Here is a 27248-nt window from a genome sequence, read left to right as displayed (position 1 = left end):
CGTCAGTTTGATTCTTAGTCCAGCTCGAAGGACCTCTGGGGGAACCGGAATTCTTGCTCCCCGACGGCTCTCCCTAAAAGCCGCCTCTCTGTTCCCTCCTGAGGAACCCCTCACCCCTGCCAAGTGTAGGAAGGGTACTGGGGGCCCCTGTGTCCGGATCCCTAGCATGGTCGGGGCAGGTCCGAGAGCTGGGCTCGCCCGCTGGGCTCTCACGGGACTCTGGGGAGGACGGGAGGCCCGGTTGGAAGGTGTTGGCAGAGGGCTGACCAGACTCCTCTGGCACGCTAGTGCCCCTGGGTCCCCTGATTCTGTGAGCAGCCCTCCCCCATATCCTTCTAGTAACTCCCCGTGGCTCTTCCAGCGTTGGCTTCTGTGGCTCGGGCTGTGAAGAGCTGCTGCTCCTGGTGCAGACAGTGGCAGACTGTGACCCAAGAGGCCTCCTTAGGAGACTGGTGCCCAAGGGCTTAGTGGGGCCCGGCCCGGCCTCTGCCTTTTCTAGGTCTTCAGGCTCCCAGTGAGCTGTCCCCCTCTCGCTCGTCCTCCCCTCTGCCCGCCATGCCAAGCCGCTCCGTCTGACCAGGATGGCTACACCGCTGTCCCCAGAGGGGTGCAGGGGCTGGACCCTGCACTGAGGAGGGGAGGCCCTCTGGCTCGCAGGAAGTAGAAGAAGTGTTATTTACAAAGAACATATTAAAAAGACACTGGAAAACTGAGCCCCCCCCGCCCGCCCCACCCCGCGCCCCAGAGCGGAGCTTCCTTCTCACTGGGGTCAGAGTCTGAGGAGAGAACCAATTCCTCTGGCTACCGCTCCCCACATGTCTGCTTGCGGGGGGGGGGGTCTCGTTTCTGGGTTGTGCCTTTCACGGCTCCCACATGCGGAGGGGCAGCCCGGCTGTGTTGGGGGTCTTCCCTGGGCCAGGCTCCAGCAGCCCGCAGCTGCAGGGACAGGGGACCTATCTGAAGGCCCCCTTTACTCGGTCCATGTTCTGGCTGGGGCACAAATTATTTCCAGGTGGCGGATGCAAGAGTGTTCTCAGGAGACAGGTCTGGCTCTTGATGTTTTTCGTGCCTGGTGCCTGGTTCTGTGGGGAGAGAAGGAAACAGGTCAGAGGAGGAAACCTCACACCCCGGAGAGGGTTCAGGGAGGTGGGGGACAGGCCCTGAGCCCCCGGTTTGATGTCAGGGATCAGAGGCTGTCCCTCTTCCTGCTGACAGCTCTATAGGGGTCTCAGGGGCTCTTTTGGGTGGCCTTCTAAGATGCAGTTTAGGAGGAGGGGTTAAGGTCAATGATCCTTCTGCTATAATTGCCAAATCAGCACCTGTCACCTAAATTGCTAATGCTTATTCTTTCTGCCTGCAAGAGTCAAGATGTGGAGCGCCGGGGTGACTTAGTCAGTTAGTCAGTTAAGCGTCTGCCTTCAGCTCAGGTCATGATCCTGGGGTCCTGGGATTGAGCCCTATATGGGGCTCCCTGGTCAGCGGGGAGTCTGCTTCTCTCGCTCTCTCCGCCCCTCCCCTAGCTTGTGCTCTCTCTCTCGCTCACTCTCCCTCTCAAATAAATAAATAAAATCTTAAAAAAAAAAAAAGAGTCAAGATGTGCAGAGCCCCCCATTCCGGACGGGCAGGGCGGGCAGGAGGTGAGGAACTGAGGGGCTGGTGCTTATCCGTGGGGCTGTTCGGGGATCCCAGGGGGCCAGGGAGCGGGGCTCACCTTTCACAGCCTCTGAGCCCCGTGCAAATCGTAGTCACTATCGGAGGAATTATCAGGCTGGGTGGAAACACGATGCAGGGCCCCTTCCAGAGCTGCAGAAAGAAAAGAGGCCCTTTGCAGCAGGCTTACCCCACCAGGCAACACAGAGAGAGCCCCTCAGAGCCCAGGAGCCCGTGGGGGCCTGAAGATCACAGGGGCTTTATGAGCTGGTGCCTTGACAGTCCTGTATCTGTTTTGATCAAATCAGCCAGTGTTCACTAATGATACTGATCTCCAGGTTCCCTGGGGCTTAATTGTTCGTGCCAGTCAGGGAGCCTACAATACAGGGCTTCTGCAGGCCCCTGCTAGCTCTGTTCTGCCTGGAAGGAATCCAAGGAGCCTCATTTACCATCCGGCCCACAAGGCCCTGCGGAGAAACAGGCCTGTTAGGTCACAGCGGTGCTGTGGTTAATGGCATCCCAGCGTATTCTTCTCTTGAGCTGAGCGGCTCACCGTCTCCAGGGGGCAAGCCGAGGCCCGGGAAGGCTGGATCCGTTCCATACCCTACTGGGACCGCTGTCAAAGGGCAGTGAGAGCCCCCTGTCCCCCGGGGCATCCCTTCTCTGGGCAATCACGTGACCCGTGCTGCCTCCCGCCTTCATCCCCGGAAGCATCGGCGGCCGCTTACCTGCATAAGCAGAGACGTGGGAGTTCCTGGGCGGCTGACTGTATTCGTTCTCCACGGATGAGACCGTGGGGTTCTCAACCTGGGACCGGACGGTCACCGTGTGGTTGCGATGGAAAGACACTGAGCAGAGGCAGGAGACGGTGTCATTAGCCTCGCTGCTCTGTCCCTCCTCCTTCCCAACAGGGGCCGGGAATTTAAATTTCTTGTTCCTGCTATGTGATGGGGGGGGGCAAGGGCACCCACAGTTCCTTCAGTGCATCCCTCTATCCTTTCTCCCTGGGCAGGTTCATTCTTGCAGGGGCCAGAGTTTTAGAGCAGCTTGGGGTTGGCCAGCAGTCTGATTGGCGGGGTGGCCCTTCCGCCCGTCAGTCATTCATCAAGCATTTATTAAGCAGGGAACTGGAATACAAGTGATAGGGCAGATAACATCCCTCCTCTCCTAGAGCGGAGGGGCTCTATATTGTAAAAGAGACTTCACAACACACCTTGACTTGCAAAAGGGAAGGAAGAATGTGGAGTGGGAGGAGGGCCATGGTTCTATCCATTAGGATGGTCTGGCTGTGGCTAGGGGGAGAGAGGATGAAGAACGAGGGTGCGGGATGGGCTAGCTGCTTCAGACGGTTTTAATGTTTTAAGACCGGCCTTTTTAAGTTGTTCCATGAGAAAAAGATTGGACAGCCCTTCTTGCAAAAATGCCTATTAAGGTTCTGATAAGTCCTGAGATAAAGAACCAAGTCTAATGTTGCTTAACTCACTGATTTCTAAATCTATATGAACATGGAGTCCTCTTTCGGGGTACCACCTGGTAACATCTGTTGACCACAGTCCCACCTTAGACGAGCATGGTGGAGACCAGAGGCCTCAAGTTGCTGCTGGCTTTGATAGTGGTCAGCTATGAACCATGACCCATGTGGACACTGGCTGGGGCTGAGGGAGGACCATGCCTCCCGGGACACTTACTGTTCTGGTTCATTCCTGTGGGGCCAATCCACTGGCGCTGTTTCTTCTGGCGGACTGGGAGACAGGAAAGGCACATGAGGACGGGGGTGGGCAGGGATCATGGGAGGGAAGGATGGGGAGGTGGGGGGGGGAAGGGAGGCAAGAGGCGGTAGGTGCAGCTGAAGGAGGGACTGCTGGACTTAACCCCCTGAAGTCTTTCCGCGTCTCAGTTTTCTGATTTGCTTAGGAGGGTAACTGGACCCACCTAGAGCTAAAGGAGCGTGTTGAGGGGGCTGCTTCTCCAGAAGAAACAACCACCGGGCATTACAACCAGAATAAAGCCGAGGAGGGCGCTAGGGACCTGGCCAACACTGCGCATCTCCAGGCCTTCTCTTTTCAGCCTCAGCCTCTCTAATCCACTTCCTGTCTCTGAATAATTTTTCTCAGAGCTCTGCAAGGCAAGGATACCAGCCCCTTATATTCACACTGTGCGCAATCGCCCATTAGGCAGATGAAGAAACTGAGGCTCAGAGAGGAAGTGGCTCAATCAGTGTCTTGCAGTCGCTAGGGAGTGGAGCCAGCCCTGGAACCCAGATCCCGAGGCTGGGGGCGTGCTCCAGTCTGAAAAAGGCCACGCCCCTTCGGCCTGGGGGTGCGTCGTGGGGGCGGGGTCAGGTGTGGGCCAATCAGCGCTTACGAGGTTCCTGATTTTCTGTTCCTAAGGGGGGGAAGAGGAGGGGCGGGGGGAGGAGGGGCGGGGGGGGCAGAGGGGGAGGAGGGGTTGGGGGAGGAGGAGGGGCTGGGGGGGAGAGGGGCTGCGAGGAGGGGAGGGGAAGGGTGGCAAAGCGGAGGTGCCCTCTTCCGCCCCTCCCGGCTCCCCTCACGGGGGCTAGAAAGGGACGGGGTTTGGGGCACCCGCACCTACATTTCTTCACCAGCTTCCTGTAGGCGTGAGGGCCGCACACGACCAGCAGCACTGCCAAGAGCACAAGAGCTAGGATGATGCTCACCACGGTGCCTGCGCCCAGGCCTGCCGGGTTTGGGTCCTGGCCTGGGGGAGGCAGAGAGGTCAGGGCGGTGCTGCCCGGGCCATCGGAACCGTCTGCTCAGAGGGAGGCTGCTGGCTGGCCGGCTCCCCCCGCCCCCCCTTGCTCCTGGCAGTAACACCAGCATGTGCAGAAGGCAGTTATACACCCGCCTCTCCAGCCGTCTCTGGAATTCTCTGCTACCCATTCATCTATCTACTCCCTATTATCCAGCACTTCATCATCCAGCTATCATTGGCCACTCTTTTTATCAACTATTTAACTTTCTACCCTTTGCCAGTTGCTTATAAGTGATCACCTTGCCATCATATGCTAATAGCCATCCATCCATCCATCCATCCATCCACCCACGGGTCCGTCCATCCGTCCATCCATCCGTCCACCCATCCATCCATCCATCCATCCATCCACCCACGGGTCCGTCCATCCGTCCATCCATCCGTCCACCCATCCATCATCCACCCGTCCATCCACCCACCCGTCCGTCCGTCCATCCGTCCGTCCATCCATCCATCCATCCATCCATCCATCCACCCACCTGTCCGTCCATCCGTCCGTCCATCCATCCGTCCACCCATCCATCATCCACCCGTCCATCCCTCTTTTGTGCGTTATTCGATTACTATTTCTCGCTTGCTTTTCTGTCTTCCATCCTGGAAGACTAGAAGATAGAATGAAAGCTCTCTCATCCATCAAGGCCAGTCTCCTCTTTATGGCTCATGCTCATTGCTCTCTGAACACCATTGCCACCCCCCGCCCCCAATTTGCCAGCTCTCCATCCTTTTCCAGGGCTCTGCAGCTCTCTGTCTAATCCTGGAGCCTGTCCTTCAGAAACACGCTTAGTGCTTAGGTCCTAGAGGGAAAATCCAGAACCGCCCTCTGCCCCGGTGGGCTGTGGCCAACTCACACGTGACAAACACCCTCTTGCAGTGGGCTTTTTTCTCTTGCAGCTGGTGGCACTGGGACAGCTTCTCCTGCGGACAGGAGAAGCCGTGGGAGGTCTTCTCGGTGGCATCCAGCACCCGGTAGGAGTTGACTTTGCCGCACTGCTGCTCCCGGCACACCTCCTCCCACCGCGCTGTGCCCTTGGCCCGGGGCCCGTCGCACAGGACGTCCCACCGCTTGCCCTGGCGCACCTCCACGGAGCCTTCGCACAAGCTGCTGCCCCCCACCAGGCGGCTCTGCACCTTGGGCTGGAAATCTGGAGAGGGGAAGCAACGGAAGGCACATGGCGGGTTTGGAGGGCGCTCCCTCGGCCCTAGCCTATGTGCCTGGCCACTGGGGCCCTGTGTCGCTGGCCAAGGGGGGGCCCTGGCAAAGCCCAGCTTGTTGGGGGGGCTGGTACCACCTTCCTTTCTGTCCTTCCCTCCTTCTGGCATCTTCTGGCATTTCCCGCATCACGCTCTTGCCCTGGCATGTATGGGCAGCTGCTGGTAGCTACCCTGAGATGTGACACCACGGGCGCTTTCAGGGAAGAAGCTGCAGAGTGGCGATGCCCGATGCCCAGGGCCCCCAGGCAGGTGAGGGTAAGAGAAGAGCAATGAGAAACAGGCTCCCCCTGGGGCCAAGTCCCTCTGAGAACCATCCTCTCCTTCGCCTGCTGCTCCTTGGGAGGTGGGAGGGCTTTTCAGAAAGGAGAAACTGAGGCCCAGAAATGGGAAACACTTCCTGCTCTGGGTCCTGGCAGTTCAGGGGTGAGACAGGACCCAGGAATCCTGCTGCCCAGCCTCAAGGGGTGGGCTTTCATGAAAGGACTGAGTCCATTTCTGCTTGTTAGGGTGGGGCCTGGGCTCCAGGGCTGAGGCCCACCTGTGCTCAGGTTAGAGTGAGTTGTGATCTCACCAGCTTGGCCTGTTTCCATAGCAACATCCATCTAAAAGGCCCTAGGAAATTTTCTACTTAGAACAGAATTTCAAAGGCAAGCCCTCCCTGTCTGTTTTTGCAGGTTGTAGACTGCGGGAGGGCAGTGGCGGGTGGGGCTGAGAGCCAGACCATCTCCCCTCATTGGGGCCGAGAAACCCTGGGGGCTGCTTCTACCTGGAGGGGGCCGTGTCTCACTAATTCACACCAGGTATCCATGGGGCTGGGGGGCGGTTGGGGGGTGGGGAGGGTAGGGGGTGGGGGCGGGTGTACTTGCGGGATAGCCCAGTGGTCCAGAGCAAGGCTTCCCAGATGTGTGCACACACACCCATAGGACCTTGCTGAGATGCAGATCGGATTCAGTAGGTCTGGGGTGACGCCTGTGCATCTGCATTTCTATCCAGCCTGATGTAGCTGGTGCCGCTGGTCCAGGACCATGCTTTTGGTAGCTAAGGCTTAGACAGCAGGCTCTGGAGTGACACTGCTTGAGTGTCACTGCTAATGCTCTGTGATATTGGGCAAGAAATTTAACTTCTCTGAGCCTCAGCTTCCTTATCTGTAAAGTGGGAATAATAATAGCACCCACCTCCTCAGGTTGTTGTGAAAATGAACGACCGTCTTGGGAAGGGCTCTAGCACCAAGGAAGTGCTCAGTAAGTCTGACTTCTTATAGTCTGGACTGGTGATGGGAACCCACTCCCTCCCGAGGCATGCTATGATTATTCTTACTCTGACCTGTGGTCTCTTCCTCCTCCACTTCCCCAGTGATCCTGGTTTTGGGGTCCCCAAGACCATCCTCTTCGGTCTCCTCCCCTCAGCCATACCAGATTCGCCAGGCTGCTTATCATTGTGCAGGAGCCTCTTCGGGGAGCTCTCTGGGGACCTGCTCTGGTCTCCCTCTGCCTGCTGTGCCCGGGGGACCTCCCACTTGTCACCCCTGCTCCAGCCTCTTCTGTCCCCTCCTGCAAGGCTGGTCCCCTCCCAGTGCTCCACCTGCTTCGATCCTTGCCACAAGTCACGAGTCCCACCTAAAGAGGTGGGATCTCTGCTCCACCAAACCCACTCTCCTCTCCTCCTTCCAAACCCCTGAGGGGACCTCGCCTCCTCCTGGACGTCCTGGCTGATCCCATCTTCCCAAGCGGCAGCCAGGCCGCCGGAGCATTTGAGCTTGTTCCATGTTACTTTGCGGAGATCTCCAGGGCGTTGGGTGGGAGTGTAGCTTCCTGACCCCACCCCGCCCTCTGTTTCCCTCCCATTCTCCATGGTGCCCAGTGCCCAGTGCTCCACGCAGGGGTTTCTGGGACCAGGTGGTGGCAGAGCATCTGGGGGCGTCCCGTGGGTCCTCGCGGGGTCTCACTCACCAGAACAGACGAGGGCCAGAACTTGGCCGCCCTCATAGGGGGGGACTTTTCCGAAGCACTGTTCCAGAGAGGCGCAGCTTGCGTTCTGGATCTTCCATCGAACGGGCAAGGGCTCGCTGTCCCCTGGATCTTGGGTCCTGGTCGTTTGGGCCTCCGGCAGATGCTTCAGGAAGGAGCCACACTGGAGGGCCGCACAGATGCGGTTCTTCAGGTCCTGGGTCCCGTCCTGGTCCTGTGCCTCGTAGCCGATGGCCCCCCCCAGGCTGCCGTAGTAGAACTCCACCACGCCGGCACAGCGCAGGCCCCCGGGCCCGGCCACCAGCTGCAGCCTGGGAGGAGCTGTGGAGGGAGAAAGCGGGGAGCGGGCCTGAGCGCTGCCCGGGTGGCTGTCGCTTGCCTGACTCCAAGGAAAGACAGGTCGACAGCTGTGGGAGGTGGTGAGCTACCAAATGTTGCTCAGGACCTACTTACGACTAAATTTTTTCACGTTCACTTGAAATTCCAATGCAACGGGGCATCCCGGGTTTTTATTTGCTAAATCCCGCACCCTGCCGCCAGGAACCTCAGAATTCTCTTACCTGTGGGCTCTGGAGTGGTGGTGGGTGGGGGGCTCGTGGGAGGAGCTGTTGTCTTCTGTGGCTCTGCAACGAGATACTCTGGTGAGGGAGAGGCAGGAGCCCTGGGAGGGAGGACTGGAGGTTGGGGGGAAAGAATGTGGGGTCGGGGGGAGGGCTGGGGTACCAGACAGTTTGGAGAAAGACCTAGAACGCGTGATGTAAGTGCCATTTGCCCCATTAGGCCCACTTGATCCACATTGTCTCTAAGCGTCCTGTGCGTGGGCAGCACCAGCCCATTTTACCGTTGGTAAAGTGAAGGTTAAGAGGAGACGGGAATGTTAGCAATGGCAGAACCAGGTTTTCGACCTCTTCCATCCCCCCAGACAGGTGCCAGCACCCCCTCAGCCCTTCCCCTCCAGTTCCCCACCAGTATATGTTTCTGCGGGGGGATTGTTGTAAGTCAGGACCTCCTCCCACCTGCCAGCTCGGGCCCCAGATCCCAGGTCCTGGGCAGTCTCCCCAGGGGCTGGTGCGCAGGCCCAGGGGACCCGTGTGGCCGGCTAGTCACCCACCTAGGCAGATCAGGCCCAGAGGGCTCCTCTGGGTGGCCTCACTGGAGCTGCAGTTGGAGAAGGACCCCAGGTGGCCATGGCAGGTGACCGGGCCCTGGGGACTGTTGAAGTCAGGGAAGTGGGCCAAGGCCAAGGCGTCCCCGCAAGACAGGCTCCGGCAGAGCTTCGAGGCCTTCTTGGGGTCCTCCCAGCGGTTCGGGTTCTGTCTCCAGCTCCAGCTAGACACTGTGCGCCACGTGGGCCCGAGGAGGACCTCCAGCTGCCCTTGGCACGGCGAGCTGGAGCCTGTCAGTCTCACCGGGTTCCCTGGGGGTCAAAGAGGTGTGTGTGTGTGGGGGGGTTCCCCTCCTTGGGAACCCTCCTCTGCCCTCTCCCCACTAGGCTCCCACCCAGCCAGGCTGCCTTCCACCCCGTGGGCTGCCTGCCTGGCTCGCGGGAGCTTTGTCCTCGTGGGCATGGCGGGGTGGGGCTGGGGGGCTTCCCAGACACTCAGGCGGTCCCCTGCAGCCGGGGCCCAGGGGATGGGGCTGGAGACCTCAGAGCTGAGGGGAACTCAGAGCAGCGGGCAAGGGGGTGCTCAGCACCCCACTGTCCAGCAGGATCGCCCCACTCTGCAAGTTCTGCTTCAGTAGAAATAGGGCCTGTTGCCCGTTTTTATTTTTCTCTTTCTGACTTCTCAAATCAATGTTGTTGAGGTACGATTTAGACCCAGTGAAATGCGCTCATTGTGAGAGTGGTTCAGGGGAACTTGACAAACGCATGCACGTCTGGAACTGCCATCACACAGCTGGAAAGTTCCCTCGTGCCCATGTGCGGCTGATTCCCCTGCATCCAGCCCCAGGCGCCCACTGATCTGCTTTCTGTTGCTAGGGACGCGTTTTGCTTCCTCTCAAATGTTATGTACATGGAATCATGCAAATCATGCAGCGTGTTTGTGTTTCTGTTACTCTGTTTTTCTCATCTGATCCCCTTCCCTCGGCATTTGGGGTTTCTCTGCATCGTTGCATGCACCACATTCCTTTTTGTTGTGGAATAAGGTCTCGCTGTGTGGCTATGCCACGATTTATTTATCTAGCCACCATTTGGCTGCTGTGAACAAAGCCGCGTGGAACGTTCGTGAACTGATGTCTGTTGTGGGCACGTGTTCCGTTTCTCTTGGGTAAATACCGAGGAGTGGAATTGTTGGATCATAGGTAGGAACGGGACTAGTGTGATTTTCTAAAGCTCCGTGAAGGATAAAAGGATATATATTTGTATCTGCACAGATTCTAGAAGGAGAGACAAGACAGGAGTCCATGTGGTTGTTACCTGGGGTGTTAGGGTGGGGGAAAGACTGGGCAGATGGTGGACAGAAATGGAAATGAGGCTCATCGCTGTAGGTCTTTTTATATTTTTAAAGTTTTCAGCCAGGCAACTGTATTACCTATTCAAGAATTTTTTTTTAAATGTAAAATGTTTTTCCAAGTGATTGGGGGATGGAGGTTTTTCCCTGGTTGGAAACTTCTGGGCAGTCTACCTTTTTCTTTGGGGCTTGGGGCCTAGAGCACAGCGCTAGGGCTTGGCAAGGGCGCTAGACTAGTTGGAGACAAAGGGGGCTCGTCCAACCCTTGACACTGGGAGGATGTTCTGCACTTTCCCTCCTGAGCAGACTCACTGCATCCTCACCAGGGAGCAGATGTTCTCCCCATTTTATAGGTGGGGAAATTGGGGCTTAGAGAGGACAAAGCACTCACTAGAGCTCAGAGCTAGGATGCCACCGCAGGGCTCTAGGTCCTGGACAGGGCCCCCCAAGGCCCTTGCGGCTCCTTCTGTTTGCACGTGGCTTCTGAGACTCTCTAGCCACATTTCTCCCAAAAACACATTCAGCATGATGTTATCTCAAGAAATGTGAAAGAGTGAGGTCTGGGGTGAAGTGAATCTGAGAACTGCTGAGTTAAAAATTACTGAACAGGTTTCTTCACTGCAGGACTTCTCAGAGCCTTTCCCAGGTCGGTAGACACAGTCAGTCTCCAGTGAGGGACGGTGTTGCCTACCTTTATCCAACACGTTCCATGAGCCCTGTTTGGGAAACACTAACCTCTTAAAGTCCAACCTTGAAGGCAGGGCATTCCACTTACTTTAAATCTGGTGCAGCCTCTCTCTACAGCATCAGCTGCAAATGCATTTGACTGGGGAGATCTGGCAGGAGCGAGTAGGAAACAGGACTTTGCAGGGTGCATTATGGGCCAGTATGTTTTCTCTGCATGGTGAGTGGGTCATAATAGAAATTATCCTGAGAACTAGCATTCAGGCCATTGAGGGCATCCGTTGGCACATGGGCATCTAAATGTATATGCGAGTGTGGGTGTACGTGTCTGGGCATGCTGGGGCTCTCTCTCTCTGTGGGGTGGGGTTCACTCTGACAGGTCCCCCTATAGCCTGATGGAATCGCAGCCCTGCCCCCCCATCACCCCCTGCTCCAGGCCTCTGTATGGGCTCTTCCTTACCTGAGTCCTCCCAGTAGGGCCCCCCGAGGCAGGAAGTGACTGCAGAAAGGAGAGAGGAGGGTCAGGAAGTGGAGCCTCCCTCCTGCCCCCCAGCCCCCCACCCCACCTCACACCCACCCACAGCCTGAGCAGTGGCCTCTTCTGCACCCCCCCAATATGGGGTTCAGGGTTTCATACTATACATCAGAACCCCTAGGTGGGTCATGAAACCAATTCAGTGGGTTGCAACTATCAAATTTTTCCCCGTTTTAAAACTTTACTTTTTAAATGAACATCAGCAAAGTGGATTTTCCTCTGGTGCACAGATCTATGAATGTTAACACATACAGAGATCTAGGTGATCACCATCATTGTCAAGGTAACATTTCCATCACCCCCCAATGTTTCCTCGTGCTCTCCCTTTGCAGTGATAGGTGGCCTTGCAACCATTACTTTTTAAAAATTAGGTAGTCATGCAACCATCACATTTTTTACAAAATGAAATGGACTAGAATAGAGAATGTCAGAGTACACGGTTGGTTGTGAGGATAAGGATCCCTTTCTGTGCATTTCGGCTGCAGGGTAAACCCCTCCTGAGCGTTGCTTTCAATCTAAAAGAGCTTGAACTTCACAGGTGTAGAGAACCAGAGGAATGACGCAGAATGGGCACCCCAGGCATCATTTGCTACTTTCTAGTATCCCCGAGGCAGGATAGGAATGAGAGCAATTTATCTTCAATGGCTCAGCTTTTAGAGGAGGAAGTTGAAGCTCGGAGATGGAGGGGACCCCCCCCCCCGAGATAGTGCAACCGGGGGGCACAAAGGAGTCAGGACCAGAGCCCCAGTGGACAGGGGTCTTGGGGAGCTGGCCACCCCTCTGGTGTGGCTCCTGCCCAGGCCCGTTCAATAGCCACGGGGGCCATTTGGGAAGTCCCGTCTGACTCCGGAGCTGGGGGGCGAACTGGCTCATTGCAGGGACTCTCACGGAGCAGCCCCCATGGCCAGCTCATCTGTGGCTGCGGTGGAGGTCGGATTTGGGCGGGCCTGGGGCAGGGGGGCGCGCTTGTGTGGCCTCAGGGCACCCCCACCCCAATGTTTGCCGCTTAGCTCTGTCAGCCTTGAAGTCGGGGCTCTGATTTCCATCTGTCTGACCCCTGGGCGCTTCGCAACCGGGAGCAGGGACAGTCAGGATGACGACTAGGAAGTAAATGGTTCCATTGAAATTGCTTTGGAGAAATTGTTGACACGTGTTAAAAAAAAAAAAAAGGTGTGTTTTAAAAAGCCTGTTTTTGCCTGAGTGTTCTGGAGCTGGTGGTAGAATTGTAAGGGGAGACAGGCCCCAGCCAGTTGGCCCTCTCCCCGCAGCCAAGGCTCCTGGTAATAACACTGTGAGGTTTTGGCGTCCAGTGCTCGGAGCTGGGGCCACTGGTTGTGGAGCTGGCGGGGCCTGGGGCAGGCACCAGGAGGACGGCTGGGTGCTTTGCCGGCCTGGGATGCGTGGAGGGCCCGCCACTTCTCTTACCCACTCAAGAACTTCATATTCCCCAGGTCACCATGGTCAATGTTCATTATTAACAGCAGCTACCAATTATTGAGCACCTACTGTATACTCAGCACTCAGGGTGGCTCCTGACAGCTATCACTGTTACTCTTCCACACGGCTCCGTGATGTCAGTTGAATATATTCATGGTGTAGACGTTGGGAGAGGGAGAATGCCCTGTCCAGGGGGACACTTCCAGCAACTGCCAGGGCCTGGATTTAAACTGTGAGTTTGCCTTCCAAACCCGTGCTCGCTGCCACCTCGTTATGCCTCCAGAGTGCCAAGTTCGGGGATGCAGAGATGAACGCAGCCTAGACCCTGTCCCCGAGGGGCTTGAGCCCCTAGATGTTGGAACCCCTGGAGGCAGGGGCCAGACCAGACCATTCTGGCAGATCTCACACAGGATGGCCCAGGCCCCTCTCAGAGAACGTTCTTGGGAAAGACTGAACAAGCTGGAGAACCAAGTAAAATCCTCAAAATGCTCTGTTGAGGAAGGGCGTCTGGTATCCCAGGGCTTTGCCTCCGTCTGGGCGCCTGATGTCCTCGGTGGAGCAGCATTTCCTGGCTCTTCCCTCCTTCACCATCACCATCACTGTCCCTGTCACCAGCATCACCATGACTACCGTCACCATGACTACCATCAGCCTCACCATCATCAGCCTCACCATCACCATCATCACCACCGGCAACACTTTTAGAGTTCACATTTAACCAGGCGTTTGTATATGTTAACTCTCTCAAACCTCACCATAGCTCTATGAAATAGGCACTATCGTTGGTTGTAAGATTTATTTATTTCTTTTCGAGAGAGAGGAGAGAGCATGTGCGAGTGAGGGGAGGGGCAGTCAGAGAGGGAGAGAGAATCTTCAAGCAGATTTCCCATCCATCACAGAGCCCGATCACACGACCCTGAGATCACGACCTGAGCTGAAACCGAGAGTCGGGTCCTTAACCAACTGAGCCCCCCAGGTGCTCCAGTAGGGCACTATTATTTTGATCTCCATTTTATAGTTGAAGAAGTGGAGAAAGATGAACTAAGCTGCTAAGCAGCAGGTCACTGCTGGGGCTGGGACTCAAAGCCAAGCCATCTGTCACAGACTCTGTGCTCTTGACTGCTGGGCCAAGCTGCCTCCCCTCCCTTCACCAACTCCCTGCATGTTCGTGGCGTGCAGACCTGAGGAACGGGAAGAATTTGGAATTCTGTTCAGTTAGTGAAACATGCCATGAGGAGACTTTTCCACAAACTTGCTCTCTGTGATCTTGGCAAGTCACTCAACCTCCTTGGACTTGGTTTCCTCATCTGTAAAATGAGGAAGTTGACGCCACAATCCCTCACCTTCTTCTCCGTTCAGACTTCTCTGATCTATAACCTTTGGTTCCTGATGTATCTCAGTGGCTGGCAGGGGCCGGGCAGAAGTGGATGTGAGATGAGTGACTGACTCCGAGCCTTCTGGATGCTTCTTCTTTCTGTGTGTCCAGAGATATGCTCAGGTTTTCATTGTCCGAGACATATTTTCATTCTCTCAGCTGCTCCTCACAGGGGTGCAACCAGGGGCCTCCTTCCCTGGAACCCTGCGGACTATGCTCAGGTTCTCTCCGAGACCATCCGGGGCTGCAGCTCAGCCGGCCCCGCATGCAGCCCGAGGCCCCCGGCTCTACTGCTGCAGGAGCTGCAAACAGAAGCCTGGAGACCCTGGGGGCCATGAGGGACGCGGGGCTTGGACGCACTTGCCATTTCCTAATCCGCCGTCCACAGCTGCAGCCGAGCAGCTGGGGCCAGGAACGAGAATCCTCCAAAGGCCCCTTCTCTCCCCTGTCAGCCTCCCCTTGGACCCCTACAATTTCGGGCTTGGAGTGGCTGAGCGCAGGCTGAGCGCAGGGCCGAGAAAGCCCGAGAGAGTTAGAAGGCGTTTCACTCTCCTGGCCTCTCTCTTCATCCCCCCATTTACAGAGACTCAGCCATTCCAACCCTGCTGTGCTGGCAGGATCTCTGTGAGGAGTGCATGCGTTCCTGAAGGCAGCCCCCAGACTTTTATACCCTCACCCCCCACCCCCGTCCTCTTGCCTCCCCAGCATTCCCGGTGATTCTTGCTCTGGTTCTCGATGCAGCAACATGGTAGGTTACATCAGGCCCTGGCTGGGTTGTATTTGCTTTGCGTGGTGCTTAACATGTTTTTCAATAAAAAAAAAAAAAAAAGGTTTCTTTCTGTTTTGCTTGGCTTAAAAAAAATCCCAAGAGCCAGATGTTCTTGAAAAATAAGCTGAAACTATGGAAAGAGCTGAGCTGTCCGTCAACAGATGAATGGATAAAGAAGATGTGGTATATATATACAATGGAATATTATGCAGCCATCAAAACCCAGAAATCTTGCCATTTGCAACGACATGGCTGGAACTAGAAGGTGTTATGCTGAGCGAAATAAGTCAGAGAAAGACATGTATCATATGATCTCGCTGATATGGGGAATTCTTAATCTCAGGAAACAAACTGAGGGTTGCTGGAGTGGTGGGGGGTGGGAGGGATGGGGTGGCTGGGTGATGGACATTGGGGAGGGTATGTGCTATGGTGAGCGCTGTGAATTGTGCAAGACTGTTGAATCACAGACCTGTACCTCTGAAACAAATAATGCAATATATGTTAAGAAAGAAAAAAAAGAAGATAGCAGGAGGGGAAGAATGAAGGCAGGGAAATCGGAGGAGGAGCTGAACCATGAGAGACTATGGACTCTGAGAAACAAACTGAGGGTTCTAGAGGGGAGGGGGGTGGGAGGGGTGGGTTAGCCTGGTGATGGGTATTAAAGAGGGCACGTCCTGAATGGAGCACTGGGTGTTATATGCAAACAATGAATCATGGAACACTACATCAAAAACTAATGATGTAATGTACGATGACTAACATAATAAAATAAAATTAAAAAATAAATAAAAGAAAGAAAAAAGAAAAAGAGGATGCTCTGGCCACATTGGGCTGCATCCCCATGAGCCCCAGCTGGCAACCTGTTGGATCTGGTTTACCAGCGCCTCGAGGCACCTTATTGTCCCCCTGTGTCTGGAGCTCCAGCTTCAGACTCGCAATGGGTTCTGCAGCGAAACGTGAATTGTCACACTATGTGGGATGCGCAGGATTATAAATAGCCTGCCATTCATTCAGGTCAGGATTTGCACCAAAGGCGTTTTCCAGAGATCTGTAGGTGTGGTTTGGGTTTCGGAATGTCTGGTGAGTGTTCCGTGTTAGCGGTTCCCCTTTGCAGGACTCAGCAGAGCCAGAACTTGGCCCAGGCTGGCCGGCCCCAGGCTCACTCACAGACCCTGCTGGGACCCGCGAACATCTGCCTTTGCAGCTGCTACTCACTGGGAAGGCAGTGGGGACCCAGCGAGGAGCTGGGATGCCACTGATAGGAACAGTGATGGTGAACATTTATGGCACTCTTACCTCGTGCAGACCCCAGGGCGAGCTCTCTGCACGGGAGACCCCACCCCCGACAGCCTTACTTAAGGGGGCTACTAGCACCCTGATTCCCACATCAGGAATCAGAAGGACTTAGCCCAGGTTGGAAGTCAGATTTTCCGTATTTTCCATGAACAAGGAGTCGCTCTAATAGTCCACAAACGTCTCATCAATTCACAGCGAGCACCACATGTCGGACTGCCTTTTGGGCGCATTCTGGATGTTTCTTCCTTTCGTCCTCTGATGAGAGGCTGGGTTGGAAGGTCAGAAACCCCCTTTTTCTGAAATGACACTAATCAGCAGAGCGCTGTCTACCCCGTGTCTGTATCAAGGCTCTAGGGAAGCAGAGATCACAAAGGCCCCAAATTCTGTTTCTTGGTGGAGAACCAGATGAAGTGGCTGGTTTTTGATCAGGAGCCTTTTTATGTGCAAGACACGCAGAGAGTCACGCCGAGCTTATGTCAGGAGAAGCCCGGGACTGGTGCCCACAGAAGGAACAGCGGATTCGGGCCTCTAATCCCACTCACGGGGCCTGCACTGACCCGTGGATGTGAGCCGATCGCGGGCAGAATGGCTGTCACAGTCTAAATCGTGAGCGCTCTCTCGCTGGTGGCCTGCTGTGTCCAACTGAATTTGCACGAATTTCCACTGCATCTCCACTGGGACAGTGACAAGCCCTCCGTTTTGTTCAGAGCGTCACAAATCCCAAAGTTTTTTCCACCCATGGCCCACGCTCATTCTCATTTTCAGATCAGCAAACTGAGGTTCAGAGAGGCCGAGCGACTTGCCCAAGGTCACACAGCTTGCTGATGGTAGAGTCAGGACAAGAAACCCCATCACCACCGCATCACAGGAATCTACCACTGGGAGAACCTGGAGCCTGCTCACCCCGGGGTACAGAGAGGGGAAACTGAGGCCAAGGAGGGACGGGCTCACCATGGATGTCTCCATGGGTGATTGTGTTGGCACAGGACGCTTTTTGCCTCTGCCAGTCACCACCAATTTCCTATCCTGTTCCCACCACATCTGTCCCCGCTATGCCCCAACGGCAAAGGGAGTTTCAGAGGTCCCGTGGGGACCTGACATGATGGTGATGATGGTAGTATCTATGGAGGAAGTGATCTGGGGCTATAATGCCTCATCTGCAACTCAGAACCCAAAACCGTAAGTCTTTTCTAGTGCACTTGGCAGGAGGGTATTTGCAGCCTTTATGGGTCTCTCTTAGGGTGTGAATTCATGTTTCACTGAATGGGAATGTGTTCGATTCGGGGGTGTTGCCCAAGACCTCGTTAGCAGGTGATGAGCACACAGCACATACACGGTATGACCCACAATCTGGAAAATTCCGAATTCCCAAACGCATCTGGCCCAAGGTTGGGGATAAGGGTGTGTGGACCTGGAAAGGTGTGGGGGACCGTTCCTTTCGAGGACACTCATCACACTTCCTCCTCTACTCTGCCCCTCTGCCTGGATCGTCCTGCCCAGGCCCACACTGTGTACTCACTCACTTCCTACAAGCATTTGCCCAAACATTATCCTCTCACGAGACCCGCTGCACCCTCCTTGGGTAAGCATGGTGCCCAGCACTCCCAACCCCCCAGCCCCACCCCACTCATGACCTCCCAGCACCCATGCCGTCACTGTCTGTCTCCCCATCACACCCCGATTCTTATGTTGGATCTGCCGGGGCGGGGATTTCGATGGTTCAGTTGTGTCGCCAGCACTTCGAATAGTGGCCAGCACATAGTAGGTGCTCAATAAACGCTTGCTGTCTGAATGAGTGAATGAACCAGATTTACAATTGCATTGTCCTTGAAGGTGGGCGCGGTGGTTATCCCCATTTTACAGATGAGAAGACTGAGATTCTGAGAAGTGTTCTTAGCATTTGTGAGGGGCTCAAAGGAAATCAAACCCCAATCCGCGCGACTCCAAAACCCCACAGGCCTTCACACACATGCGTGCACACAAAACACACACGCTCATAAGGACACACGCCGCACGTACACACACATGCACACACGGGCTAGGTGTTCAATCAGTTTCATCAGGCGGAGTTGAAATCCCTCCTTGGCTCTGCGGGGAAGTGTTGGAGCTGGACAGAGTGACCAGAAGGGCCAGTGCCAGCCCCGGAGCCGCCGGGTTTCTCTATTCCCCACTGGGAGTGGGGAGCTTGGGGGGCTGGGCGCTGGATTCTTTGCGCCCAGAGCCAGCAAGGGAACAGCGGGCCGGGTAAGCCTGCTCGGAGCTAGAGCCCCCGGGCCGCCCCCCTGTCTCCTGTGGATGCCCAGCCCCTCTTGGTCCTGTCCCGCCCGCTGCGTTTGTCCTTGCCAACCCCTATGGGACACTTCCCCCTCTGCTCTGCCTGGCTGGCTCCTTCCTGCGTCCGTGTCTCTGAGGAGATGCCACCGCCTCAGAGAGGCCCTCCCCTTGGACTGGGCCTGCTCCTCTGGGAGCTTGGCCACCGAGTCACGGGTGCTGTTGTGTTCTGCCTCGCACTCACCACAATATTTAGGAACTCGTAACTATTTTGGGTGCTCCCTGCACGAGCCCTAGCGCCTTACACAGCACTGGATGCACAGCAGATGGCCCATAAATATTTGTAGGTGGATGAATGAAGGCGGGAGTCGCCTGGGGTCAGAGGACTGGGGAACAGAAGGAGCGAGGGCCAGGCTGGCGTCTGGCGAGACTCTCCACCACGTCCCTACTTCACCTGCTCCCTGCCGACTCCGACCCTGGTGATGATGATGGTAGTAATTACTAGGACATTCCATGCTTCCTGAGCACTTACTACGCTCGAACTGACATTCCTACGCAGAGCTCCACATTCATCGATTCGTTTAATCCTTACAAATCTCTACATGAGACACAGACTCTTATTATTCCCGTTTTGCAGAGGAGGAAACTGAGGCTTACAGTATGGTCCAAGGTCACCCAGCTGGCAAGCGGCAGATCAGAATCCAAACTGCAGAGCCCCTGACTTTGCCATGGCCCCAGTGCTGGCTTCTGCCATCCTGGTGGCCGGGCCTAACCCTCAGGGCTGTCTCCAAACCCCGCTCCCCCAGCAAGGTGAGCCCCAGGCAGGTTGGGGCTAAGGGCAGTGACAGAGGGGACCAGCTGTCACTACCACCCCAGGCGTGCTGTGGGCATCTTCGTGCCCCAAAGATCCCCTAGTCACAACCTTGATGGCCAGCCAGGAGACACAGCGTCCCCAGGGCTCTGGTGGCCAGGTGTCTCTTCCTGGAATGGCTTAAAGGGTATGCGTGCTGTTGGCCCCCAGCCCCAGCCCTGGCCTTCGGTGTCCCCTGCCCTTGGTGGGGCATGTCTGATGAGGTAGTTGTGACCTGTGGCCATTTTCCTACTTGTGGGAGTGGCTTTCGTGTGTTTGTGCTCTTAGGGTAACAGGGGGCCTCCGTGAGAGCAGGAGTGCGGGCCCCGGGTCCCTGCTGCTTACTAGCTGCCGTGCCCTGGGCTTTGCTTCTTGGCTTTTCTGGAACTCCGGTTTCCCGACTATAAAATGGGGCACTGGGGCCTGCCCTGCTCCTAGGCTATTCTGAAGCTTACAGAAGAAAATGGTTTTAAAAGTATTTTGTAAGCGGTGACCCACTGAACAATGGGAATGCTTATTATCTGCCAGTTCACACAAACACACACACCGGAAAGCATGAGCTCCTGGGGTTCTAGATGGTTCCCATACTCCCGGGGAAGGTGCTGCCTCCCCGTCTCCCTGAATCCCGGCTCTGCTGGCCTCGGGGAGCTGCCTGATCCTGCCAGAAGCCTGGCCCCGTGATGGGCTTCAGATGGGAGGCCCGGAGAGCAGGACCCCATTCCCATCCCCTGGTCAGCCTGGCCAGCCTCCCTGCCCCGGTGGCATCAGTGACCCCATCCTAGGAATCCCCAGGGCCAAGGAGGCCACAGCAGCTCCTCAGGAGGGTCCCATCTCTAGGCTTCTGCCCTGGGGACAGAAGGCATTTTGTATGTCTTGCGGTTCATGTGAGAAGGGCTGTGTGAACATGCGAGCAGCTGGGCCATCATCACATGCATGGGCAGAAGGGAAACCTACATGTGGAGATGTGTCTGGCCCATGAACACACACACACCTCTCATACACACCAACACACACTTACATCCTCACACACACATTCACACCTACTCACACTACTCACACTACACACCAGCCTGTCTAGGAGGGACTGAGGCTCCCTGATCAGGCAGGCAATGGCCCCCGGTCCTTTCCCTCCAAACTGGGAAGCCGAAACACCCCCCTGTTCCCACCTGGCCTGCGGTCGAGCATCTCTCTCACCCCGCAGTACCCTCCAAACCCCTGAGAAGTGGTCAGACCTCACCCAGTTCACCCCCTGCATTTCATAAATTCGGGGACCGCCAGCTTCCATCAACTCCCTCCCAGCAAACAGGAGGCCCCAGGCTCACCCACCTCTAACCTGACCCCCAGCCAGCTTCTCAGAGGCCCCAGATTGCTTCCAGACTGGCCCCTCCCCTGGGCCTGGAGTGAGAGCAGACCCAGTGTATGCTCACACCCTGGCTGGCCAGCCTGGCTGGGGCACCTCTGGGAGAGTCAGGAGGACTTGGAACCAAGGGAGTCTTTGGCACATGCTCAGCTGTGTTCTCAGAGGCAGCCCCCACCCTGCCATGGCCCACTGTGCTCAGAGCATCATCAGAACTGCCCAGGAGACTGTGGGTGCCCTGTGCCTGGGTGAATCTAGGGAAAGGCCAGACACTTAAGGTGGGGGGGGGGCTGCAGGGGAGGCTCACGCAGATGGGGGCTGAGAGTCTGATTTCGCGTGGGTCTCACCTAGATGGGTGCAGGAAGACCCCCACAGTGCAAGAACGAAGCAAAGCTGGGACAGGTGGTAAAAGGATGGGGGGACAAGCAGGGCAGCCCCCAACCCTCTGTGATGCTCCAGAGAGGGGACATGCGGGCCTGCATCAGACCAGGGCAAGAACTGGCACCCCCCCTTGCACCCCGAGTCCCAGTAGCCCGGTATGTGCCCCGGTACTCACCCAGCACCCCCAGCAGGTACAGGGCGGCTGGCGGCGGTTGCTGAAACCCCATGGGCACGGCCTCCTCTTGCTTCAGCCTTGGCAAGCTCGGCACCCGTGGGTGAAAGGTGTCTGGTCCTGGGTCTCCCTCTCCGGGAGGAGGGGGTGGGGCGGGCAGACGCCGGCAGGGGTGGGACGGCGGGGGGGGGGAGGCAGGAGACAGCGTGGGGCCTGCGTCACCCACGTTTGAAGTCGAACTGTCAACTTCCTCCCGGTAAAACCATCTGCCCCAGTTCGAATGGCGGCCCTGGCCTCTGCCAGCTTCCTGCCTGAGGTGCCCAGGGCTGGGGCAGTGCCCCCACCACACCACGCTGGGACGGGGCCACTGCATGGGGCAGCTCTGGGCCCGGCGGCTGGGAGGGAGGAGGCCTGAGGGGCCTGGGGGGGCGGCGGTCTCACTATAAGGGCGCTAAGCTGTGCTAGGAGGTGACAAGGGGACGTGGAGGGTGCCACACCAGTTCTTGCCAAAGGCATAGTGGTGGAAAACCAGATGAAACCTCTGTCTCCCCTTCACGGGGATGAGGTGGGAATTTGAGGTGAAGCTCCACAGGTGGTATTTTACCATAGAGCACAGACGAGGGTTCCTCCATGAACGCTGGGCCTGGTGCGTGCGTGCGAGTGCGTGTGATCTCCTTGTCGGTCTGTGTGATTTCTATGTCGGTGTGTGTGATCTCCATGCGATGTTGCCCACACAGAGGCTGGAAGCAACCTCTGGCCTGTTGGGGAAGAGCAGGGTGGCTGGGTTTCTGCAAACTAGCTGGGGGGTACCTAGCATGGGGGGAAGGGCTGCAGCCCCTGGGCCCCGGCCAGGTTCAGTCCCTCTGCTCTCCAGGACAGGGCAGACCCAGACCACGGGCTCCTTCGGGCTTCCTATAATCTGAGCCACGCCAGGAGACACGAAATGGTTCAGAGACACACAGTTGACTGTGAACAGGTATGAAGCGTGAAGTGAGTGTGAAGGCCTCCCAGCCACATCCTTCCAAGCCCTTTCAGCGGCTCCAGCTCCTGGGCCCCTCCTTCCCTGGGCACCTGGCTCCCTAGCATTCCACACTGCCCCATCTCTCCGTGGGGGGTTCCAGGTGCTTGCATCCGCTCACCAGAGGCAAGAATGGAGGCCGGATCAAAGACTGAGGACCCAGGACAGCCCTGACCACCTGTATAGGCATAGGAGGGGCCTTTTTAGCATCAGCCAGCCCTCCAGGCCCTGCCCCCTGCCCTCACATCCCTCCCTCCTGTCCTGGGACTCTGGAAATCCCAGACTTTAAAAAAGAATTTTTTTTTTAGAGAGAGAGAGCACACACGTGCGAACAGAGGTGGGGAGGGGCAGAAGGAGGGAGAGAGAGAGAGAGAATCTTGAGCAGGCTCCATGCTCAGCATGGAGCCCAACTCTGAGATCATGACCTGAGCCAAAATCAAGAGTCGGATGCTTAACCGAGTAAGCCACTCAGGCACCCCGAAATCCCAGACTTTTTATCCATTATTTCACTCATTCATTTATGCAACAGAATTTTGCCCCATGCTAACTGCCAGGGATGCAAAGATGAAGGGGACAGACATGGGCCCTGCTCTGCTTACACTCCGAGGACCCCTCTGGATAGTTTTTCTCTTAAAGTCTCAGTGTTTAGCAAGCTTGTATTGGTCACGCTAGCCCCACGTAGCAAGTGGCCTTTCACAGGCCCGGTTAACACTTGGTTTACAGAACTGCACTGTGAAAGGGAGAAGGCATTTTACTGAGCACCTCGGTGAGCCCGGGTGGGGCCTCTTTTATTTTTCCCAAGCATTGTGGGAGGGGGGTGGTTTCCCATTTCACAGATGAGGATACTGAGGCTCAGAAAGCAATGCACTTGGCCCCAAGAGACCGAAACTAGGGGGCGCCTGGGTGGTTCAGTCGATTAAGCGACTGCCTTCGGCTCAGGTCATGATCCTGGAGTCCCTGGATGGAGTCCCTGGATCGAGTCCCTGCATCGAGTCCCTGCATCGAGTCCCTGGATCTAGTCCCTGGATCTAGTCCCTGGATGGAGCTCCCTGCTCGGCAGGGAGTCTGCTTCTCCCGCTGACCCTCCCGATCTTCCCCTTTCTCATGTGCTCTCTCTCTCAGTCTCTCTCTCTCAAATAAATAAATAAAATCTTTAAAAAAAAAAAAAAAGAGACCAAAACTAAGATTTGAACGCTCATTCTTTACTCCCTCTTTAAAACCCCTGCCACTTGCCCCCTCCCCCAGCCCCAGGACCCAAAGCAAAGAAAACAAACAGAAAATTTGGCTATTTATGTGATCACAGGCAAGGGCGGTCAGGGTTTCTAATCCTTTCTGTTTGTTTTTGGAAAACTGAAGGCAGTTCAGGGCCTGGGAGCTCCGTCAGGGCGCCTCCACCCAGGCCTTCCTCCCTCCCCGGGCTTGGTGGGCTCTCTCCTCTCCCTCCTCGGCCTCCTCGGCCTTCTCCAGCCCTCCCTCCATGCCCACCCCCCTCGAGTTACCCCTCCCACCTCCAGGCTCACTGTCCCCACTGAGACCCCAGATCCCAGGTGGGAGTTTCCTGTTCTCATCACCACACTTTCCATGACACAAGAGGAAGTCAGCTGAGCCGGGGCTGGGTTTTCCAAGCAGCCCAGCGGCGTGGGGCCAAAGGTGGGGGGCGGGGAGGGCGTGAGCAGCCCCCAGGGCCCGGGCGTCAGTACCTCCTTGGCCTCTGCCAGAGAGGCACCTGCCTGCGCTGCCCTGGGCCCACACCAGGTAACCCCGGGGTGTGCATGCGTCTGTCAGCCCCTCTGGGCTCTGTGACTCCCCAGCGCCCCCCAGAATTTGCCCTCTTGCCAATGCAAAGGGGACGCAGGAGAGAGGGGGAGGAGCTGAGCCCTGGGAGGCAGGGAGGAGTGGCGGGAGGAGAGGAAATGTGACTGGTGCCTAGTAGGACCTCAGTGTTTGTCGAATGAATCTATGGGATGGTTGCCAAAGACCTCGGGATGGCCTGGTGGCCAGAGGAGATGCTTCTGCTCCGTGATGGGTGGGAAGAGCTCTGCAAGTATTCGTTAAATGGCTCAGTGACCTCAATCTTTGAAAACCTTGGAGGGGGGGCCAACTGAGGTGAGCAGGCTTTGCAGAAGCATCCCGCCCTCCTCCTCCGTATCAGGAAGTGCATCCCTTCCCCCAGCTTTGCTCCCGCTCAATCAGATCATTGGTGGGGGTGGGGTCGGGGGAGGAGGGAGAAAGTGGGACCGGATAAGATCGGATTCTGGTTCTGGATGGACAGCTGAGGGGCATGCAGGTATGGTGGAGGGGCTCTGGCCCAGGCAGTCCCAGCTATGCCCCAGATTGCCAGGTGGATGCTCAGGGCCTCAGCTATGTTGTCTGTAACATATGGGGCTGGATGGTCCTGAGGCCCGTTCTCTTATTCTAGGAAGCCTCTGGGGTTGCGTCAGTTGGTTCTCTGTTCTGGGACCCGAAGGGTTTGACTCTTCCTCGTGTGTGACAGGGTGTCAAGTGCTGGGCTTTTGGCAAAGGGCAGCGGGCAGAGGATTGGAGGTTGTGCGGAGAGGGGTGTGCTGGCTCTGTGAGGTGGCTCGGTGTGTGCATTTCCCCCTGTCCCAGGTAGGTGGGGCTGCCCTCAAGGTCCTGTCCAGCCGGCAGGGACAGGTCAGGGCTCCTTCCCCGCCCCAGTCTTTTTTTTTTTTTTTTAAGATTTTATTTATTTATTTGTCAGAGAGAGAGAGAGAGCGCGCGCGCAAGTGTGTATGTGCACAAGCGGGGGGAGCAGCAGGCACAGGGAGAAGCAGGCTCCCCACTGAGCAGGGAGCCCCATGTGGGGCTCCATCCCAGGACCCTGGGATTGCGACCCTACCCGAAGGCAGATGTTTAACCGACCTCCCCCCCCAACCCCCGCCCCCATGTTTCCCAGCCCCTCCTGGGAGCCTGGTTTTGCTCTCTGTTAATACTGGCCTCACCTCCTGGTGGCGAAATCTTGGGGATAGGACTCAAGCAAGTTACTGAGACTCCTCATCTATAAATCGTGATGTTTTTGAAGATGAAGCCAGAATAATCCGTGTAAAGAGCAAAACACAATCCTGGCTCCTCATAAGCGTTCTGGGAACCTTGGTTATATTGTGATGAACATTTCAGGGTGGGGAGTAGAGGGTTTGGGGATCTGGAAGCTGGCTTTTCCTTCTGACTAGATGGGTGACCTTGGGCAGGTTATTTTCCCTTTTGGGGACTTCCTTTATAAGATGGAGTAGGGAATGATCCCTGCATTGCAGGGGCTTCTGGAAGTTTCCATCATAACGACATGAAGGGTTTGTAAACCCTAGTGCACTCCTCGGAGTGTGAGGGCCAGTCAGCTGAGGCCTTGTCTACCCCAGTCAGCCCCAGGGCCTCTTCACACTCCTCACTGGGGCTGTTTGCATGGAGGCCCAGCAGATGCCCTTGAATGAACTCACCTACCCTTTCACCCTGACCCCCACCCTGCACCCCGGGACCTGCAGCAGGCCTCCCCAAGGTGGATGTGTAAGAAACACGTCCCCAGCCCCTGGCCCCATGGGGGGTGTGAATCACATATCTCAAGGACTCAGCGCTCACAGTTTCTCTTCCGTTGCTTCCGTAAGTAAGATTGGACTTGTCACACCATGGGGCACGAGTTCAGATTGAGAAAATAAGGCCACCTAGTAGAGAGAGTAGGACAAGTGTTAACCAAGCTCACTTTTCAGATGAAGTAACTGAGGATCAGAGAGGCATGGCGAATTCCCCAGGGCACACAGCCAACTGGAAGCGAGGTTTGGCCTGGACCCCCAGGTCTCCTGGGCTGTGGGCCACCCTTCCCTGGCACAGCCTCTTAGGCATCTCGGGCTGGGACCTCCCCTGCCCTTTGGGGGTCCCACTGTGTTACAGTAGAGACTGTGGGGGCATGGAGGCCGGCAGGCCAGCTGTATGTCCTTGGCCTCTGCTCTCAGAGCCTCTCTTCTGTGAGATGTGCGGAGCAGAACCTGCCCGGAGGCTAGTTGAGGACTGGCCAAGAGCATTCACGGAAAAGGCACACAGTGGGTCGTTAGCGTAGTAGGTTTAGAGCACCGGACTCTCCAGCCCCAAGGGGCAGCACTCAGCCTTCTGAAGTCCCTGGCAGCTGTTGGAAGCTCTCCTATCTCTTTCATTCTCCGACCCAAGCTTTCTCTCCCCAGCATCGAGCACCCACCACAAAGCGATTTCTTGAGCAGATGAAGGAATGAATGACAGGGAGGCTTTCAGCAAGGGCACAGGAGACAGTGACAAGCAACCCCACAGCCCTGAGCTTCCAGTGTAGTGGGGACACGATCTGAATGGCAGTTGGGACAGAGCAGGGCTAGGCCTGAGGGAGCACGGAGGAGGAGATATGTCCAATCCAGCCCCTGGGAAAGTCAAGGAAGGCTTCCTGGAGGGGGTGACATCCAGGCTGAGACCTGCAGGGTGAGTAGGAGTTTGCCAGTTTGGCAGCAGGATCAGTGTTTCAGGCTGAGGGCAAAGGCTTCTGGGTCATGTTAGCACAATAACTGTGTAACTACAAGTGAGAGGGTCGAGAAGTTGGGGGATCTGGGGGGTCAGTCCTGACTCAGCCCCTCACTGGCTCTGTGTCTAGGGTGGAGTGTTTCCTCCAGGTCTCAATTTATTCATGAAATAAAGGGGCCACACCAGATGGTCCCCAAGATTTCTTAATCTGTGAGTTAAGACTTGAGATCTTATTTCAAGGATGCCGTTGACCAGAATCTAAAAAATCTATACAGCCCGCCCCTTTTTTTGAAAGACAGAGTAGCAAAAGCCACAACATTAAACAAAACAAAACAAAACAAAAACCCTCATACACAGTGTTACTTTTAGAGAGCTCTCCTATACTCCCCCTGGGTGGAAGGCAATATACGTAAGAGTGTTTAGGTCACTTAGGGATAATGACCACCGGGAAGGCAGGGTAGTGGGCAAATAAATTCCACCCAAGTCCACTCTGGAATAGGATACAGCCATCAAGGAAGAGGACATAGACTAGAGTGTGCCCACTCGGAGAGATGGCCC

The 27248-nt window shown here is 56.2% G+C and overlaps 1 protein-coding gene across 1 annotated transcript; it reads right to left on the bottom strand.

The window, feature by feature from the left end:
- Positions 1–810: 810 nt before the first annotated feature.
- CD5 (CD5 molecule) lies at positions 811–21331 on the bottom strand. Its single transcript, XM_035012952.1, has 11 exons — positions 21185–21331; positions 11199–11237; positions 8713–9018; positions 8162–8224; positions 7584–7922; positions 5271–5564; positions 4243–4368; positions 3339–3392; positions 2379–2498; positions 1712–1803; positions 811–1082 (listed from the first exon to the last, which is right to left on the bottom strand). Exons 1-10 carry the CDS (start codon positions 21234–21236, stop codon positions 1715–1717), a joined length of 1482 nt encoding a protein of 493 aa, XP_034868843.1. The 5' UTR covers positions 21237–21331; the 3' UTR covers positions 811–1082; positions 1712–1714.
- Positions 21332–27248: the final 5917 nt, after the last annotated feature.

The sequence above is a fragment of the Mirounga leonina genome, unplaced genomic scaffold, assembly GCF_011800145.1.
Source record: "Mirounga leonina isolate KUSES-001 unplaced genomic scaffold, KU_Mleo_1.0 Mir_166, whole genome shotgun sequence".
In the NCBI taxonomy this organism is placed as follows: Eukaryota; Metazoa; Chordata; class Mammalia; order Carnivora; family Phocidae; genus Mirounga; species Mirounga leonina.
The sequence above is the reverse complement of the archived record's forward strand: the minus strand, read 5'-3'. Positions and strand labels throughout refer to the sequence as shown.

Bases quoted from the DNA above. Each gene is read 5' to 3' on its own strand.
- CD5 (XM_035012952.1), bottom strand. From the start codon at position 21,236: ATGGGGTTTCAGCAACCGCCGCCAGCCGCCCTGTACCTGCTGGGGGTG. The intron at 4,369-5,270 runs GTGAGTTGGCCA...TGCCTCCCCCAG, and splicing joins CAAGAGGGTGTTTGTCACGT to GCCAGGACCCAAACCCGGCA. The intron at 2,499-3,338 runs GTAAGTGTCCCG...GCCTCTGCTCAG, and splicing joins CACAGGAATGAACCAGAACA to TGTCTTTCCATCGCAACCAC.